This window comes from Pseudochaenichthys georgianus, chromosome 11, assembly GCF_902827115.2.
Source record: "Pseudochaenichthys georgianus chromosome 11, fPseGeo1.2, whole genome shotgun sequence".
Taxonomy (NCBI): Eukaryota; Metazoa; Chordata; class Actinopteri; order Perciformes; family Channichthyidae; genus Pseudochaenichthys; species Pseudochaenichthys georgianus.
This window is the reverse complement of record NC_047513.1, coordinates 32,108,797-32,124,448: the sequence shown is the minus strand read 5'-3', so window position 1 is coordinate 32,124,448 and position 15,652 is coordinate 32,108,797. Positions and strand designations below refer to the sequence as shown.

General features: G+C 42.1%; 1 protein-coding gene across 1 annotated transcript in view; it reads left to right on the top strand.

Annotated features, from left to right (window-relative positions):
* The first annotated feature begins 1,675 nt into the window (after nucleotides 1-1,675).
* Nucleotides 1,676-15,652, top strand: part of col22a1 (collagen, type XXII, alpha 1) — a 97,742-nt gene continuing 83,765 nt past the window's right edge. Inside the window, 3 exon segments of the mRNA XM_034094905.2 lie at nucleotides 1,676-1,766; nucleotides 2,473-3,039; nucleotides 8,620-8,700. Of these exon segments, the coding sequence (XP_033950796.1) occupies nucleotides 1,676-1,766; nucleotides 2,473-3,039; nucleotides 8,620-8,700 (739 nt within the window).

Here is a 15,652-nt window from a genome sequence, read left to right as displayed (position 1 = left end):
TCTAAAAGTTGCTCACTGGGTGCATACTATAAAAACAAGCCTCTATATTGGAGCTTTTTCATTGTAAAAGCCTCCGGTGTTGGCTCCGTGCACACATGGAAGGACAAGGTAGATAGTTTGGCTTCTATAAATCATTAAACTTGTGATGCTAAAAAAAAAAAAGTTATTCTCTGTCTTACAGCCACTCCTTTCCAAGATTGTGTATACATGCAAAACAGCTTTAATGCCAGTGTGCGACATGTAATGATTGCCAACATTGCAATACCTGGCGCGGCCACAAGGCCAGAATAGCTTCATGTGGCTCAGTCCGCTCTTGATTGAAATGCTTTTGGCCAAGATAAAGCACGTAACCCACCTGGAAAACCTTTCAATTCATTTTTACACCTCAGCTTTTGTTCGTATGAAACTAACAAGCTTTAACATGGACAGAGCTAACAGTTTGCCCCTGTTCCACTCGTTATGCTAACCCTATGCTAACCCTATGCTAACTGTCTCAGAACCGTAAGCAGTACCGATTGTCTCCCCTAACTCTCGAAAAGAAAGCAAATAAAAGCTTTTTGAAATGTCAACGTTTCCTTTAAATACATTATATTAAGCACATTCTGAACAGCAGCCAGTTGGTTTGAACGCATTTAGAAAACACCTATTCACCATGGACATGTCAGGAAGCGCAGAGGCGATGATGTACGGAGAAGGACTATTCAGAACTCAATGGACTCGTGTCAGACTTTCCTCTTCCTCCCCCAGTGCCCCCCGCAAAGAAACCATCTAACAGTCACGACGAGTCCTTGTTATGGCTACCGTCAGTCCATAACATCAGCCCTAAAGGCTCGCATCACAACCACCGGTGTCCAACAAGAGCAAGAATAGTTTTGTGTTTATATAAACGGTTTCTGCCAGTGCCACCCAGGCAGGTTATCGGTCCTTTGCAACATCTAGCAGCTCCAAATGACAACTACAGACACCTGCAAGGAACTTTAATACATCAGTATGGAGAAGGTTTCCAGTGCAACATCAGCATACTCCCACCTCTCTTATGTTACTGTCTTGTGGGTGGATATGGTGAAAAGAATTGTATGGCTGTACGTTCCAACAATCTTCAGTGAGTCCAATTTTCTCTGGATGAAGTATTCACTGCCGTAGAGAGATGTGTATTTCAGTCCAAGGGTTTAATTATCCCGTCCTGAGAATGGAGAACACTTCCTGCCAGCCTCCATAGCAGAAAGACATGCACACAGGGGACACAAGAACACCTGGACAATAGGCGGGATGAGATAGAGAGTTCTTTTTTTATTTTGGAGTATACAAGACATTTCTTAAAGTGCAAAATGCAATCTGAAATCAACCTTCCACAAGTCCCTTCTCAATATGTAGTAGAGATGTGAGAGGAGTTCTTGTAAGAGTCCTGCTTCTTCTTTTCTTCTTCCACTGCAATCTCCCTGCACAACAGGAAGTGTTTCATCCACTTTGGTTGCGCCGTTGGAAAGAAATAATCCTTTTCGCCAAGGGACAGGGACAGCTTGGAAAACAGGATTTCCATTCTGAAATGTCTTGAAGGTCTGTCTGCGTGAGGCCTTGTAATAGCATTGTTGATGTTTCCACTGACCTTTTCCGCAGACTGGACAGCTTGATGGTGGTAATAAGATAAACTAAACAGACCCAAACCGAGGACGAGATGGAATTACGACTGGGATGTAGGATCAACCTGGTCTTGGTCGTCCTCGCCTTGACTCTTTCCGGAGAGACGGTGGAAGCACAGAGGGCAGGTAAGACCATTATCAAGGACCCGGATCCAAGTACACTTGACTCCAAAGTCTAGTTTGTTGGAAAAATGTGAACATTGTTTACTGTACCTTGGCACGGTTTCAAGTCAGATTCACGGTACACTTCTGTATCAGCTACGTAGAGTGGACAAAGTGATAGTTTGGCTTCTCTAAATCACTAAACTTGTGATGCTAAAAAAAAAACGTTATTCGTGGTACAGCCACTCCTTTCCAAGGTGGACCGGGTTTACTCAAAAAGGCGGTTTCAAGTCAGATGCATGGGTTCTCAGGTACACTTCTGTAACAACTACACACATGTCTCTGTCAAATAATAATAATAATAATAATAATAATAATAATAATAATAATACATTTATTTTGGGGGGCGCCTTTCAAAACACCCAAGGACACCTTACAGGGTTACAGATTTACAATTTACATTTACAATTTTACCTTACAAATTAAAACAGTCGATTTAGTGAAGTATCAGCCGGGGTAAGACGAGACAAACAACAGGAAATTGACTACAAAAGGACACATAAGGACACTAGATGTAGATGATTGTGTTAGTGTACTCACGTACGAATCCTCATGGGACTATTGAACTCGGGGCAGGGTACAATCAATCGTGTCCAATATGAAAACACCGTATTGTATCGAGCTTGTATTCATTGTTTTTTGACTAAATCCTCTTGTATTTTATTGGCAGGATGTAAGAATGTCCACTATGACTTAGCGTTCATCCTTGATACCTCGTCCAGTGTTGGAAGAGAGAACTTTGAGAAGATCCGACAATGGGTGTCCAACATTGTGGACTCTTTCGATGTGGCACCAGACAAGACCAGAGTAGCCGTGGTTCGCTACAGCGACACGCCCACCACGGAGTTCACTTTGAGCGAACACAGGTCCCTGGAGGATGTGAAGCGAGCCGCCAGTGAAATAGTTTACCGGGGGGGAAATACAATGACCGGGGACGCTATCAGCTACACCACCACCAACATCTTCACGGAGCGAAACGGAGCCAGACCCAAAGCCATAGGCATCCAGAGGGTGGCCATCCTTCTCACAGATGGTCTGAGCCAGGATTACGTGTTGGAGCCCTCCAAAGCCGCCGCCAAAGCCGGCATCAGGATGTTCGCCGTGGGGATCGGAGAGGCGTTGAAGGTGGAGCTGGAGGAGATCGCGGCCGAGCCAAAGAACGCCCACGTCTTCTATGTGACGGACTTCAATGCCATCGACAAGATCAGAGGCCGGCTGAGGAGGAGGCTGTGTGAGAGTAAGTCAACACACTGGCTCGGGGCCAACACATCACCCACAAAGCATGCCACATGGCTTCTGTTTGAAGCCTCGCTTTACAGAGCAGGCCTCACCCCGAACGTGCACTTAATCAAATAAGACTCTTATTTTAACCTTTAGGCGCTATTTGGAGGAAAAATACCGTAACCACGAAACCCCACCCCAACCACAAAGCACTGCGGCACATGGACACAGTGCTGAATATGAAGCGTGTGAGGGGCGTGATGCGAGAACTGGTTCGCAGATGAGACTTTTCTAACCAAGACATTTCTGTGGTGCAGCTGCCTCTTTGACTGCTGCTCCGCTGCAGAGGTGTTTAGCACTGGAAAGCCCGTCTTAAGCTAACCTCAATGGTTTCCCACCAGTGTGCTGAGAACATCTTTCAACACAGGATTAGAAAGTAGCTTACAAAGTCAAAATAATTTGCAAAAATCAGCTTCGAAATGCAGCTTTGATTTGATTTTGATTTGATTTGATATACTTTATTAATCCCCGTGGGGAAATGGTTTCTCTGCATTTGACCCCTCCTAGTGTTAGGAGCAGTGGGCTGCCATTTTGAACAGCGCCCGGGGAGCAGTGTAGGGAACGGTGCCTTGCTCAGGGACACCTCGGTAGCACTTGGTCTTGCCAAGACTTGAACTGGTGACCTTCCAGTTGCCGAGCCAAGTCCCTATTGACTTCGCCACCACCGCCCAAATAGCTTTATGTGGTTTGCTGTGGCTGTAAGAAGAAGAAGAAGAAGTGAAGAAGTATTTCCGTGTGAGTGTTTTCATAAAGAAGATGGATGCTTTGCAGTCCAACACTTACATTCCTGCCTAAAATTAGCCAGACAGGAAAGAAGAGGATGCCATGAAGGGAAATGACATGATTACATGGTTTAGTGCACGGATGAGCAAAGACAAACTCTCAACTGTTCAAAGTTGTCAAGTTTGACGAAGCAAAAGTAAATGGACTGGACTTACAGTATATAGCTCTTTATCCAGTCTTTCAGACCTCAAAGCGCTTTACATACGACATGTCATTCACCCATTCATACAGAGCAGTGTACCTTACTCTAGGACCTAATATTCACACGTTGGCCGTCGGGAGCAACTCAGGGTTAAGTATCTCGCCCCAGGATACATCGACATGTTGACTGCACGGGCTGGGATCGAACCCACAACCTTCTGATTGAAAGACAACCGCACCCCCTCGCGGCCACAGTCGCCCTAAAGTAAAGTAAAGATTCCTCTGAAGAAAATAGTGATTGAGACTCTAAATAAACTTTATTCTTTTTTAAGGACCTTTCTGGTGCAAGGCCGGCATGGAGATTCATTTGAAAGCCACTGACCTTTGACCGTGCTCCTAGATGTTCAATCCGTCAACTAATAATGTCTTAAAATCTGCCTCACAAGTTTAGGGTTCGGCATAACTCACCAAAGTCTAAATGTACCAAGACAGAGAGTCACAGTGCTTTTCTTTCTCTAATCTCTAAAGTCACCACGACCGAGTCTCTAAGTATATCAGTGGTCAGAACAACTGGCTCACTGAGCGATGCAAGCTATTTTCTCCCAGAAGATTATAGCTCTAATGTTTCAAGTGCAGCCTCTCCAGTGACCATGTTGAACGTTTTCACCTTTTAATCTTTAGGTATAAAAATGGACGCTACTTATTATGTGCTGAACGGATTCATTAGAGCATGTGTGGCCTGGCTTGCCCATGTGTGTCTCTTTAAATAGTCCTAAGAAGACACAAATCTTCCAGTAAATTAATGAGTGTTTTGCTCAAAATACCAAACAGATCACCCATTCTAGCCATGCCTCATATCCCTCCATTTGACTTCCTGTTTCAAAAGTGCTGATTTGGGTATAACGCTTTAAAAGAGGAGGGGTCTGAGCTCATGCGGGACCCGGCAGCTACCGTCTAAACTAAATGCTGCCGTGATGAAACGCCATATCATGGATTATCAAGGCTCTGAAACAGTCTGGAGCTCAAAGGCTTTCTCTCTTGCCGGTTATACCACAAGGTGAGTTCCTTTCTACTTCCTGCTTCTTCACACACATGCTCTCCAGTGCAGGTTAGCTCTGAGTGTTAGCGATGCTAATGTAAACACCGACCATATTACGTCCAAAACAGTCGGGCATTGTTTCTGAAAGCAACATTTCTGATTGGCCCGTGGGTCCACATTTCAGATATTACGTCATATCGGACGCAAATCTGGATCAGCTCCGTTGTTCCCCGTTTTTAGAGATTTGGGTACGGAGGAAAAGAGAGGGTTTTTTCTTTTTTTTTAAATTTACGTTACGTGAGTTCCGCGACACACCGGGGACATATTTATGTATAAAAGACATCACAAAGTGCATTTTGCATGATAGGTCCCCTTTAAATTCCAGTTTCGTTAAAAGAAACACTAAATTTGTATTCTTTTTTTGTATACCAAATGCATATGTGAATGATTAGAAACAACATTGATTGATATGAAAATAAAATAAATACAAATAATAAAAAAAAACTCCCACTTGAAGCCTTAGAGAACAAACATGTTCTTCTCTAAACCTGCTATAAATGAGTAAATACAGATGAAATGTTACTAATTCATTGAGTTAGATATTTGAACCAACCTAAGTCTGGATTATGACTACAAAATACTCGTTTTAAATATACGGTGTATTTACAAAAGGCTACTGTTTTTCTTTTTCCATTTCTTACCCATAATAATACAGCATAACTATCAATGCATTGGATCCCAAACTCGACCTGACATTACCCCAGTGACAGAAAACTCAATTCTCCAAGCTCATGTCTAACGCCTGCAGTGTGTTTAAAAAATTCAGCAGTCATAATGACGACAGTTAACGCGGGTAATAGTAGGAATAAAATATTGATGACACCTTTACTGCGTTAAAAAAGGGGGGATTGTTACATGTGAAATGCTCAAAGCTTCTGCAGAAACGACCAACCTGTGTGAGATATTCATTTCCAAAGGCAGGTTTGGCATTGCTTCCATTTTAACTCACAGCCCGATCCCTAAATTATAGCTCCAGGGCCACGAGTGCAGGGAGTAGCTCGGCTATCTAGCATGCTAAGTGCCAGGCTCGTGTGACAACACCGTCTTTAAAAAAAGAATGACGCACTTCCATTCATTCACAGAACCAGAAGGGTCATTTTTGGTAGACTCACTGGCTTTATAAGTATCTTTTCTTAGATCTTCAATTATCACTGAAAAACAAATTTAAAAAAGAAGACAGACACAAACAAGGACAAGCTGTACAGCTTGAAATAAATCATGTGAAATGGAGATAGCACCTTCCGTCCAATCATTAAGCGTTGACAGTTTAATGAACTGCTTGGATTTTCCAATTAGGCAAGGTCTGGGCTTTGCATGGGAGAAAATAAATGTCCACAGCGCTGTCCTCATTAAGAACAACGCACAGGTTAAAAGCCACTCCGACATGAAGGTTTTTAAAGCTATGATTTAAGGAAATTGCAGGGCTTGATAGTCGATGTTTGACAGATACTTGATCTATTAGGGAAGTCGGAGTGTCTCAACGTGATATTTTAAGCCACAGATGATATTTAAGGCTGCCAGTCCAGACGCAGACAAATTGTTGGGCTGATATTGGGTTTAATGAGATGCTCCTCTGAACAGATTGATTACACGCTGATGACAGGATGCTGATTTGCTGTCGTACATAATCAACAATATGAAAATGTATCTTCCCATGTGGGACGGGAGAGGGGGATTTATTCAAATTCACCTTGTCACTTGAATGGCAATGAATGCAGGGGAGCAGTAAAGTTATTTTCAAACACTGATGAGATTTGTCTTGATGCTTCTAAGATTTGATTTGTGCAAATACTCCAATTAGTTAATGGAGATGCGACATTAATCTCCGCTGCAGCCAAGATATTTATTTTAGCTTTAATGCATTCTCACATAAAAGCTTGCCTTAATGCTGTTGTAAAGGCACCCGAATGACGAACATGTCTTCTCACAAGCAGACATTTAAGGTTTTATTTACCCAGGTGCCCAGGCTTTTTAACACCAACTAAATGCAATGGTTGTGAGAAGAAACTTTATTTATTGCATAGACTGTAAAAGTGGTTGTAGCCAATTTGAAGACAAGCCTTGGTTTGTTAAGTACCGTTTTGAAGCCTTGAGTATACGGCATTTTGCCACGTAGTTGGTCAGCAAGGTGCATCCGCAATTCCATCTTATGTATGTTACAGTCGACAACAACTGCCATGTTGCGATACCGTGTTAGCGATGCCTTTGTTGCCACATCGTGCTGTATCAAAGAACACCTGAAACTAGGGATTGAGACTATAAACTCAAAGCAATATGTTAAAGGTGGGGTAGGTACATTTCAGAAACCGGCTCGAGATACACTTTTTGTTATATTCCATGGAATGCTCTTAACATCCCGATAGCAATGAATATCTGAAGTGCTTTGACAAAAAATCCATACAAAATGTCATCTGTAGAAGCCGTCATACTGTAAAAAGTACAACCAATCGGATTGGATGGCCTACCTGCCTGTCAGCCTTCCATCGGGGCACAAACTTACTCGTGCCCTCATTGGTCATGTGCGCGTTCGTGTGTGTTGGGGGAGGGGCTCTGTGAGGAAGTGGCAGATTTTCTCCGGTTGTGTATTTTCAAATTCTAGCGATCTCCAGCCGGTTTCTCAAACTTACCGACCCCACCTTTAACTAAGTTAATAAATCAACTGAAAAGTAGGTTCATTTTCTCATAGCCTTCTTTACACTGGATGTTAGAGAGAATGCTGGTTTAATAAAGCACTTTCACATTGCCCTTACTTTTCAGACCACACGGTTGCCCTTTGGTTTATCGTTCATACAATAATACAAATCAATGACTACGGTTCTAATGCTCGCATGTAAGACACAGCACTGCAATAAGCTAAATGCTAAAATCAGAATGCTTACCCGCTCACAATGACAATGTTAACTGTCTAAGGCGGATGTGTTTCCTTAGTTTTGCAGGTACTTGAATTGGAGGAGGTAGAAATTGACATGAGCCAGTTTTTTAAAAATGATGTATGTATCAAATTGCATGGCACTCCATAAAGTATAGTTGAGGAATCTCAGTCCTGGTGATTTAGGTGAACTGCCTCAACGTTTATGGCTAATAAGTAAAGCTGGCATCTTGACGCAAATAGAAAATACCCCTCCTGCCAATAAAAACGTGGTGTTGTCCTTCTCCCTGTCTTCACCGTGACTGAACTATGTGTGTGTGGAAATATAAAACTGTTACTGCTCCTTGGGCGTATGGAGGTGCCTCTTGCTTTGTAGAGCCACACACTCCACTCTATAACCATCATACAGAAGAGACGGAGTGTGTCTGCAGATCACACGTCAGTCCAAAGTGTGTGTTTCAATTACAGTACAGTTTCCTAAAACATAAAACAACTTTTATCGTTTGACCCCACAACAAGTTTCAGAATGACTGCTCCGTGTCATAAAGCAACAACACAAATAGATGTCCAATAAGAAGACACACGGGTTTGAACAGTTGTCTTTGTCTCCCGTGTCTAACTGAACTGCTGTCTTCTCTCCTCAGATGTCCTGTGTCCAAACATGAAGGTTCAACCTGATCGGTTCAAGCCCAACAGCTCCAGTTATGGTCTTGAAGAGGTTCCAGGTATGTGCAAACTACTGCTTTTATAACGTGGACACGCAGCGCTGGCAATACTTATCAACCACAACGGCGTGCATGACATTTCCTACACAGGAATTATATCAACTTTTTATGTGCAAAGAAAGCTTTCCCTCACAAGTTCCTCTATTTCAGTGCTTCTCAAACTTTTTCATACCAAGGACTTAATCAATACAAAAACACTCGCGGACCACCTAACTCCATAAATATCAAAAAACACATCGTTTTTCTAGAACAGATTACAAATCGCCTGAAAATAGTACAAACAAGTGGCAACATGTGTGACGAAGGTGTTGCGCTGGGCTATATCATGCAATCGAAAGTGAAACTTAACCTCGCTCTATTGTGGAGATATTCCCGCGAGAGTGCGGAAAACTGAAATTTATTTATTTATTTCAAATGTGAAATGTTACCAATATACTTACGGACCACTAGGGGGCGCTCACGCGGACCACCAGTGGTCTCATTGGTTTCATTCATGACTCGGAAAGTCCATTTTCTGACACGTTCATTTTCTGGCTTGTTTTAAAACTCAATATACTTACAAAAATAAAGTGCTTGCCGAATTTAAATCACTCACATGTTGACGCTTCACATCTTAGTTTATCGTTTCGCAAACCAAGCTGCTGTGTTTTAGATATTTGTGTCTATGGTCTGGTTGACTTCCATCCATTGTCAATACGATATGAAAAACAACTAACATTTGAATTGTGTTATTGATCACCCCGAATATCCACTTACACCATTTTTTTTGGTCAAAATTGGTCCAAACTTCACATATGAAATAGGCCTTATTCCATTTTTAGGAGAAAAACACATTAATTTAAACACAAATATCCAGTTAAACCGAAAATAAATGTATCAAACCAGCTGTTTTCCCCCTGTATCCAGTGTTCATGCTAAGCTAAGACAACATTCTGTATGTTGTACATTAATATCTATGATTACTAAATGTATATCCCAGTCGGTAAACCATTCTCTCTGGGAGGGAAATCTGCCAACAAAACATGTTCCTTTAAATGCGGCTTTTGTCAGTCGAGAGTCGTCCACGTTACTCTGCCATTTATATGTTGTGTTTAACGTTTCTCAGAGCTCTTGGATAGCGTTTAACCAGAAAGGTCGGATGTTGTTATAAGAGTGTCTTTTGGGGGCTCTGAATTCCTGTCTGCGTCTCCCACCCACATCCATCACACTGAGGGAGAAAACAGATGCACTGGCACAACTGCTGGGACTCTGTTGAACCTCATGGAAACTGTCAGAGCGAGAAAGCTGCGTTTTGAGAGTTTCATTCTTAACACCTTTGGCTGGCTCCGTGACACCTGATCATCTGAGTCAACTGATATGGGTTTGTGTAGTAAATTACCAAATTTGTACCTGTTTTTTTTACCAAGTTGTAGTCTGGGTTTCTTCAGAGGAAAGCTATTTTTCCGCTATAAAACATATCAGCTGTCATGGGTTACTTAACGTCCCTGAAAGCCAGACCAATGCATTCTTGTTTCACCATGAAAGAGGATTTATTCTATGAGAAATGAGAATTACATCCACAAGAATTCAAACCATGATGGGGATGGATCTTACCCCGATAGGAAAATATCACTCAACACCGGGATGAGAATCAATAGTCAGGTCAGGGTTTCCGTTAGCCGGTAATTACCGGTTTTTAGCTGGTAACATTTATTAAAAACCGGTAAATTCAAAACCTGACGGTCAAAATGTCTGGTAATAATTAGGGAGGCTCCGATCGATCGGCCGCCGGTCATTATCGGCTGATATTCACTCTTAATAGTTTGATCGGTGCTCTCTATAAAGGCCGATCAGGAGAGCTGGATCTGATCGATATGGACATAAACGCGAGTGAAGTTTAACCGGACGAGAGAAAGAGATCAGATCAGCTGCTGAGTCTGACCGAGACACGCAGCTCTGCATGATCACCTGAAGCCCCGCCCTCTGTTTAGCGAGCTGCAGGAGCTGCATGAGAAACTGACGGGCTGTCAGGAGAGAGAGGGAGGGAGGGAGAGGGGAAAAGAGAGGATCCGTTTCTCCCGTGTTATTATTCAAATGTGATGTAAACTTTTGAATAATGTACGTTATCTACTACAAGTAGTTTGTTTGAATGTAATAATTATGTTGTTTGTTGTTTGTGGAATCATTTATTGAAAAATTAATCTGAATTTTTCGATCTGTTACAATTATAAACTGAAGCAATATAAAAATGAGCCCCGTGAACTGAGTTTTAAACTGAAGCATATCTGCTCATAGTCCGGTAATTACCTGCTAACGGAAACTCTGCTACACAACTCTTATTATTATTATTGAAATATGACCGGTAAGTTTCACATTAGTCCGGTAAAATAAATTCTGCCCGGACATTTGACCGGCGAGAAAAAATCCTAGCGGAAACCCTGAGCCAGGTACTAATTTATTCTTGCAAGAAGGAGCAGTTATACAAAGGATACGGTTCAACTCACACACGAGGTATGCTGCTCAAAGAAGCAGTAAGTAACATCAAGCTTATATTCAGGAGGTACCAAACAGTGTCGTGAATCGGTTTGGCGTCATCAGGCGTCGGGACATCTCTGGAAAGGCAGTGTTGCTCTTTGCCGCTCACAGAGGAGAGGTGTGTGTGCTCTCGTTGGAATCAACAGCATGAATGGTGCCCTGCCTTCTCCTCTCTACGAGGAGGCAGCTGCGAGGTCACACGGTGCAAAGTCACACACGGTATCGTGCCCATCACAGAACCCACAATAAAGAAGACAGCTTGTATTTTCTCCAACACCCCTGAAAACTAAAACATTCACAGCCACTCCTACGGACAATTGAAAGTCAACCAAACCTATTTCTTTTTATCCCGAGGAAACCAGAGCAGATGGTAAAAAAACATGCACACATTAGATTCAAACTCCAAACAGACTTATGTGGAGTACTTTATCATCCATGCCAAACACTGAACGAAACAAAAGAGTTGGCAATATAATTCTTTCACACACACATACGGGTTTTGGGCCGAGGGCGACACCGTACTTCCAGTATCCGCCATTTCACGCGAGGTGCAAGCAGGATATCATCGTCTATTGCCTTAATCAATATCTAGTCACCTCTAAAATACCACATATATGCAATGGCATGATAATATTATTGTGACAGGTGGGGTGTTCACCTGGTGTTTCCAGAAGATAGACGTAGATGCAGCCAAAATCGACGAAGGCCACTTTCGAGGGTCGTTTTTCCATCTGCAGGCAGTCTGTAAGGGCGATCCGACACACAGCTCTAGTTCACGCTGGTAACGACCTCGAGCACACCCCTCCAGTCCAGAGATGTAATCCGAAGACATGCAGCGATTTCTTCGGTCGTTAATTCAGAAAAAAAACCTAGTGCGCTCTGCCTGGCTACGTTAGCTAGCTGTTTACATTAGCACCTCCAGGATATTTGCACCTCCAGGAAAATGGCGTATTTATATATATATATGGCACGCGTTGCATTGTGGGTAGCTCGTGACGTGACTGTGTGTGAAAGAATACTCTCTCTATATACAATACATTTGTATGTTTCTGATTAGGGTTGCCAGAAACTGACCATGATCAAAATCGATTATTCGGCAGCCCTGGCGAATAATAATCGATTATTATTCGACCGACCCCAGGCTTCCTCCAAGTTTACAGTAAAACAAACTGGTGGTGTGACCATTGACCAATGACCATTTACAATTATTAATACTATTACTATTATTAGCATATATATATTTATATATATTTTGGTTGAAACTAAACCAGAAAAAAAAAAAAAAACATAAAAGAAAATATATATATATATATAAATAAAATCGATTTTTAAGAATAATATTCGATTATGGAGACTGTAGCGAATATTCGAATAATCGAATAATCGCTGGCATCCCTATTTCTGACCAGAGCTGCCAGCTTCACTTCCCACTGTCGAGACACATCAGATAATCCACATTGAGTATGTTAATTATGCTTATTATGGCGTTAACTGTAAACCACACAGACAGTAAGGAATCACGAGATAACTGAGACCACAGATGTTTTCGTACACAGTGTACCACTTTGTCAAATGTGCTTTCATTGGCATAACTCCGATTGGGCTGTGTGTTGTCCGTCTTTCCAACTCAAGGCTGGTTCCACTTGGACAATTATATGAGAACATCTTCTTTTTGTGGAAACCATAAACTGGGCTATTGTGGAATACACCATAAATATACTGCACACTATTTACTCTACTCCACCATACCACGTGAAGTGGTGCCACTTGAATCATGTCGAGTCCTTTTTTACTGTAATAGAGTACCTTGACTTCTATATCGTATCAAAGTATGGTACGTGGACCAGCAGGAGCTCGTGTTAAGGCCACATTTGGTCCCCGGGAAGGTTCTAATTTTCCTTTTGCATGTTTGCACAGTGAGAGAAAGTATAAGGGTCGTGATTGGTCTGATGGATAGTGAGGTGGGCTGAAGATCGGAAGGCTGTGAGTTCAAATCCCGCCAGGAACACCACCACTTGAGTAAGGCACTTAGCCCTTAGTTACTCCAGGGAGAATGCCCCTGTCATCGGTCATTATAAGTCGCTTTGGATAAAAGCGTCAGCTAAATGAAATGTAATGTAATAAGGAGGTTATTTAATGGTCTCTACCTACACTACAGTGTCATCATCAGATCCCAATACTGCACTGGGCCTCAGACCGCTGCTTTCAAACACTCACATGACAGATGTCCGGGGTTTTCCCCAACACACATAAGCTGTTTTTGTTGTGAAACTCATTTGAGTGAAGTCCTTTGTTCTCCACATTTTATGGGCACTTGATGATTTTTCTCCACATGCAGATAAGTTCTAGACCATGTCCTCACGACACCAACTCTGCTCCTGTAATTATAATTGCCCAATGTTCTGTACGCCGGTGTACAGATCATTGTGGTGCCAAAGAATGTTTAAGTCTCCATGAGAAATGACAAGACTATTTCACCACTGATTATGATTGGACAACCAAGAGGCCTGCGGTTTGAGTCAGACTTGTATTTATCACGTCTAACCCCTCAGGGTGCTGCACACTTTAGAGCAGGGGTGTCAAACTCAAGGCCCGGGGGCCAAATCCGGCCCGTGACTTAATTTAATGCGGCCCCACAAGAGCTCTTAAAGAATATTATACGTTTATTATACGGTTACATGCCGATTTACAGAAGCACGTTGCCCATACACTACATATCCCACAATGCATCTCAAATATGAATTTAGTTCAGAATTTGACTTTTTTCTCAGAATTTGACTTTTTTGCTTCAAATTTTCATTTTTCTTTACATTTCCAGAATTTGATTTTTTTTTTAAGACATTTTGTGACATCAGCACTGAAGAGACTTCCTATTATTTGCCCTAGACTTCTGCTTTCAGGTGTAGTTCATTATGAAGTTATTACCCTATCCCATAATAACTTCTGCAGAGGCAATAATGTAATAGTATACATTATTTTATATATATTAAATATTTATATATGTATTTTTATATAGTCTTAAAGTTACAACCGGCCCTTTGAGTGCAACCATAATGCTGATGTGGCCCGCGATGAAATTGAGTTTGACACGGCTGCTTTAGAGGCTGCGGAGCGTCTTTGTGGGCTCTTCTCTCACTATCGACGACTGCCATCTGCTCTGATCAAGAGAATGCTGTGTGTGTGCTTTTCCCTTTTCCCCCAGTCAGTGAACTCATCTGGCTTTACCCGCAGATCACCCCATCGGTCCCTTTTTTTTTTTGTAGCTGTCCAAAATAACTTTTCCGGCTTGATTACACGCTATCCACTGCCAGTCCAAATTACAGCTCTGAGCTGAAGAAGGCCCCCAAACGGCCACAGAAGCTGAGTGAATGTACTCGATGCAAGCGCGGTGACAAAGAGAGTCAGAGGCCAGAGAGACTCACAGCTGCATGGCTTGAGACAGTCTGACAATCAGCAAGACCTCCTGCATCGTGGCGTCACCAATTCTCAAGGTGCACGAGCTTTTCACTTGCTAAACGAGTTGGAATGGCCTCTGTAAAAGACGGTGATTCAGAAGTGAGAAAGGCATCTGTCAACGAGGTTTCTATCAGATGATTAAAGTAGCCTTTTTGTGAGATCAGCTGCATGTGTTCAACCTGTTGACAAGAGTGTGTCCTCGACATTATAGCACCTGGAAAAAGACGTACACAGGTACCATCAGTAATAGTTCAGGCATTTCCAGATGAGCTAGTTCTCCTGACGAATGTTATAGCGTATGGGTTTCTTCTTGGCAAAAAGCTAATGTGCTAATGCTATACCAGCTACATATGTGACTGATATACACAAATAAGTGTATATATATCTTAGTCAGAGGAACATAATAGGTAAAGCAGTTTTTGTGTATATTTGAAGGGATACTTTTATCTATTTTCTATTTTATTTAATCAGGAAAGTCTCATCGAGGGTCCTGGCCAAGATGGCAGCAGAACAGTTACAGAACACAAAGGCGTCTTGGTCATCAAGAATCACATTTCAACTTATGTGTATTAATTACTCACTGCCCGTTACCCAAGTTCCTTTCCTAACAGATGTTTTGATTTAGTTTTGCCTCTTTAATTCATCAAGGCCTTTCTTAATACGTCTTTCACCGTGGAAAAATGCGAGAAGTTTAAAATCCAAAATAACCTACATACACTTCTTTTCAAGGGTAAGTTTAAGACAAAGCAGAGACAGCTCCATCTACTGACCTTCGGAGGTAACTGTTGAAGATGCAAGTGAATGAATGGCATCTAAATGAATGTATATGTCGGTTTTTTAAAAGAAGTTGTATTCATGTTCAGACCTGCACAGAGAAACGTTCCCCCTGTAGAAAGTTTCTATTATCGTGTCCATCCATCTGAGGCCCTTAGCTGACAGACAGAGTATCAGGTGGACGTCTGACCCCCCCTCGGTTAATCCC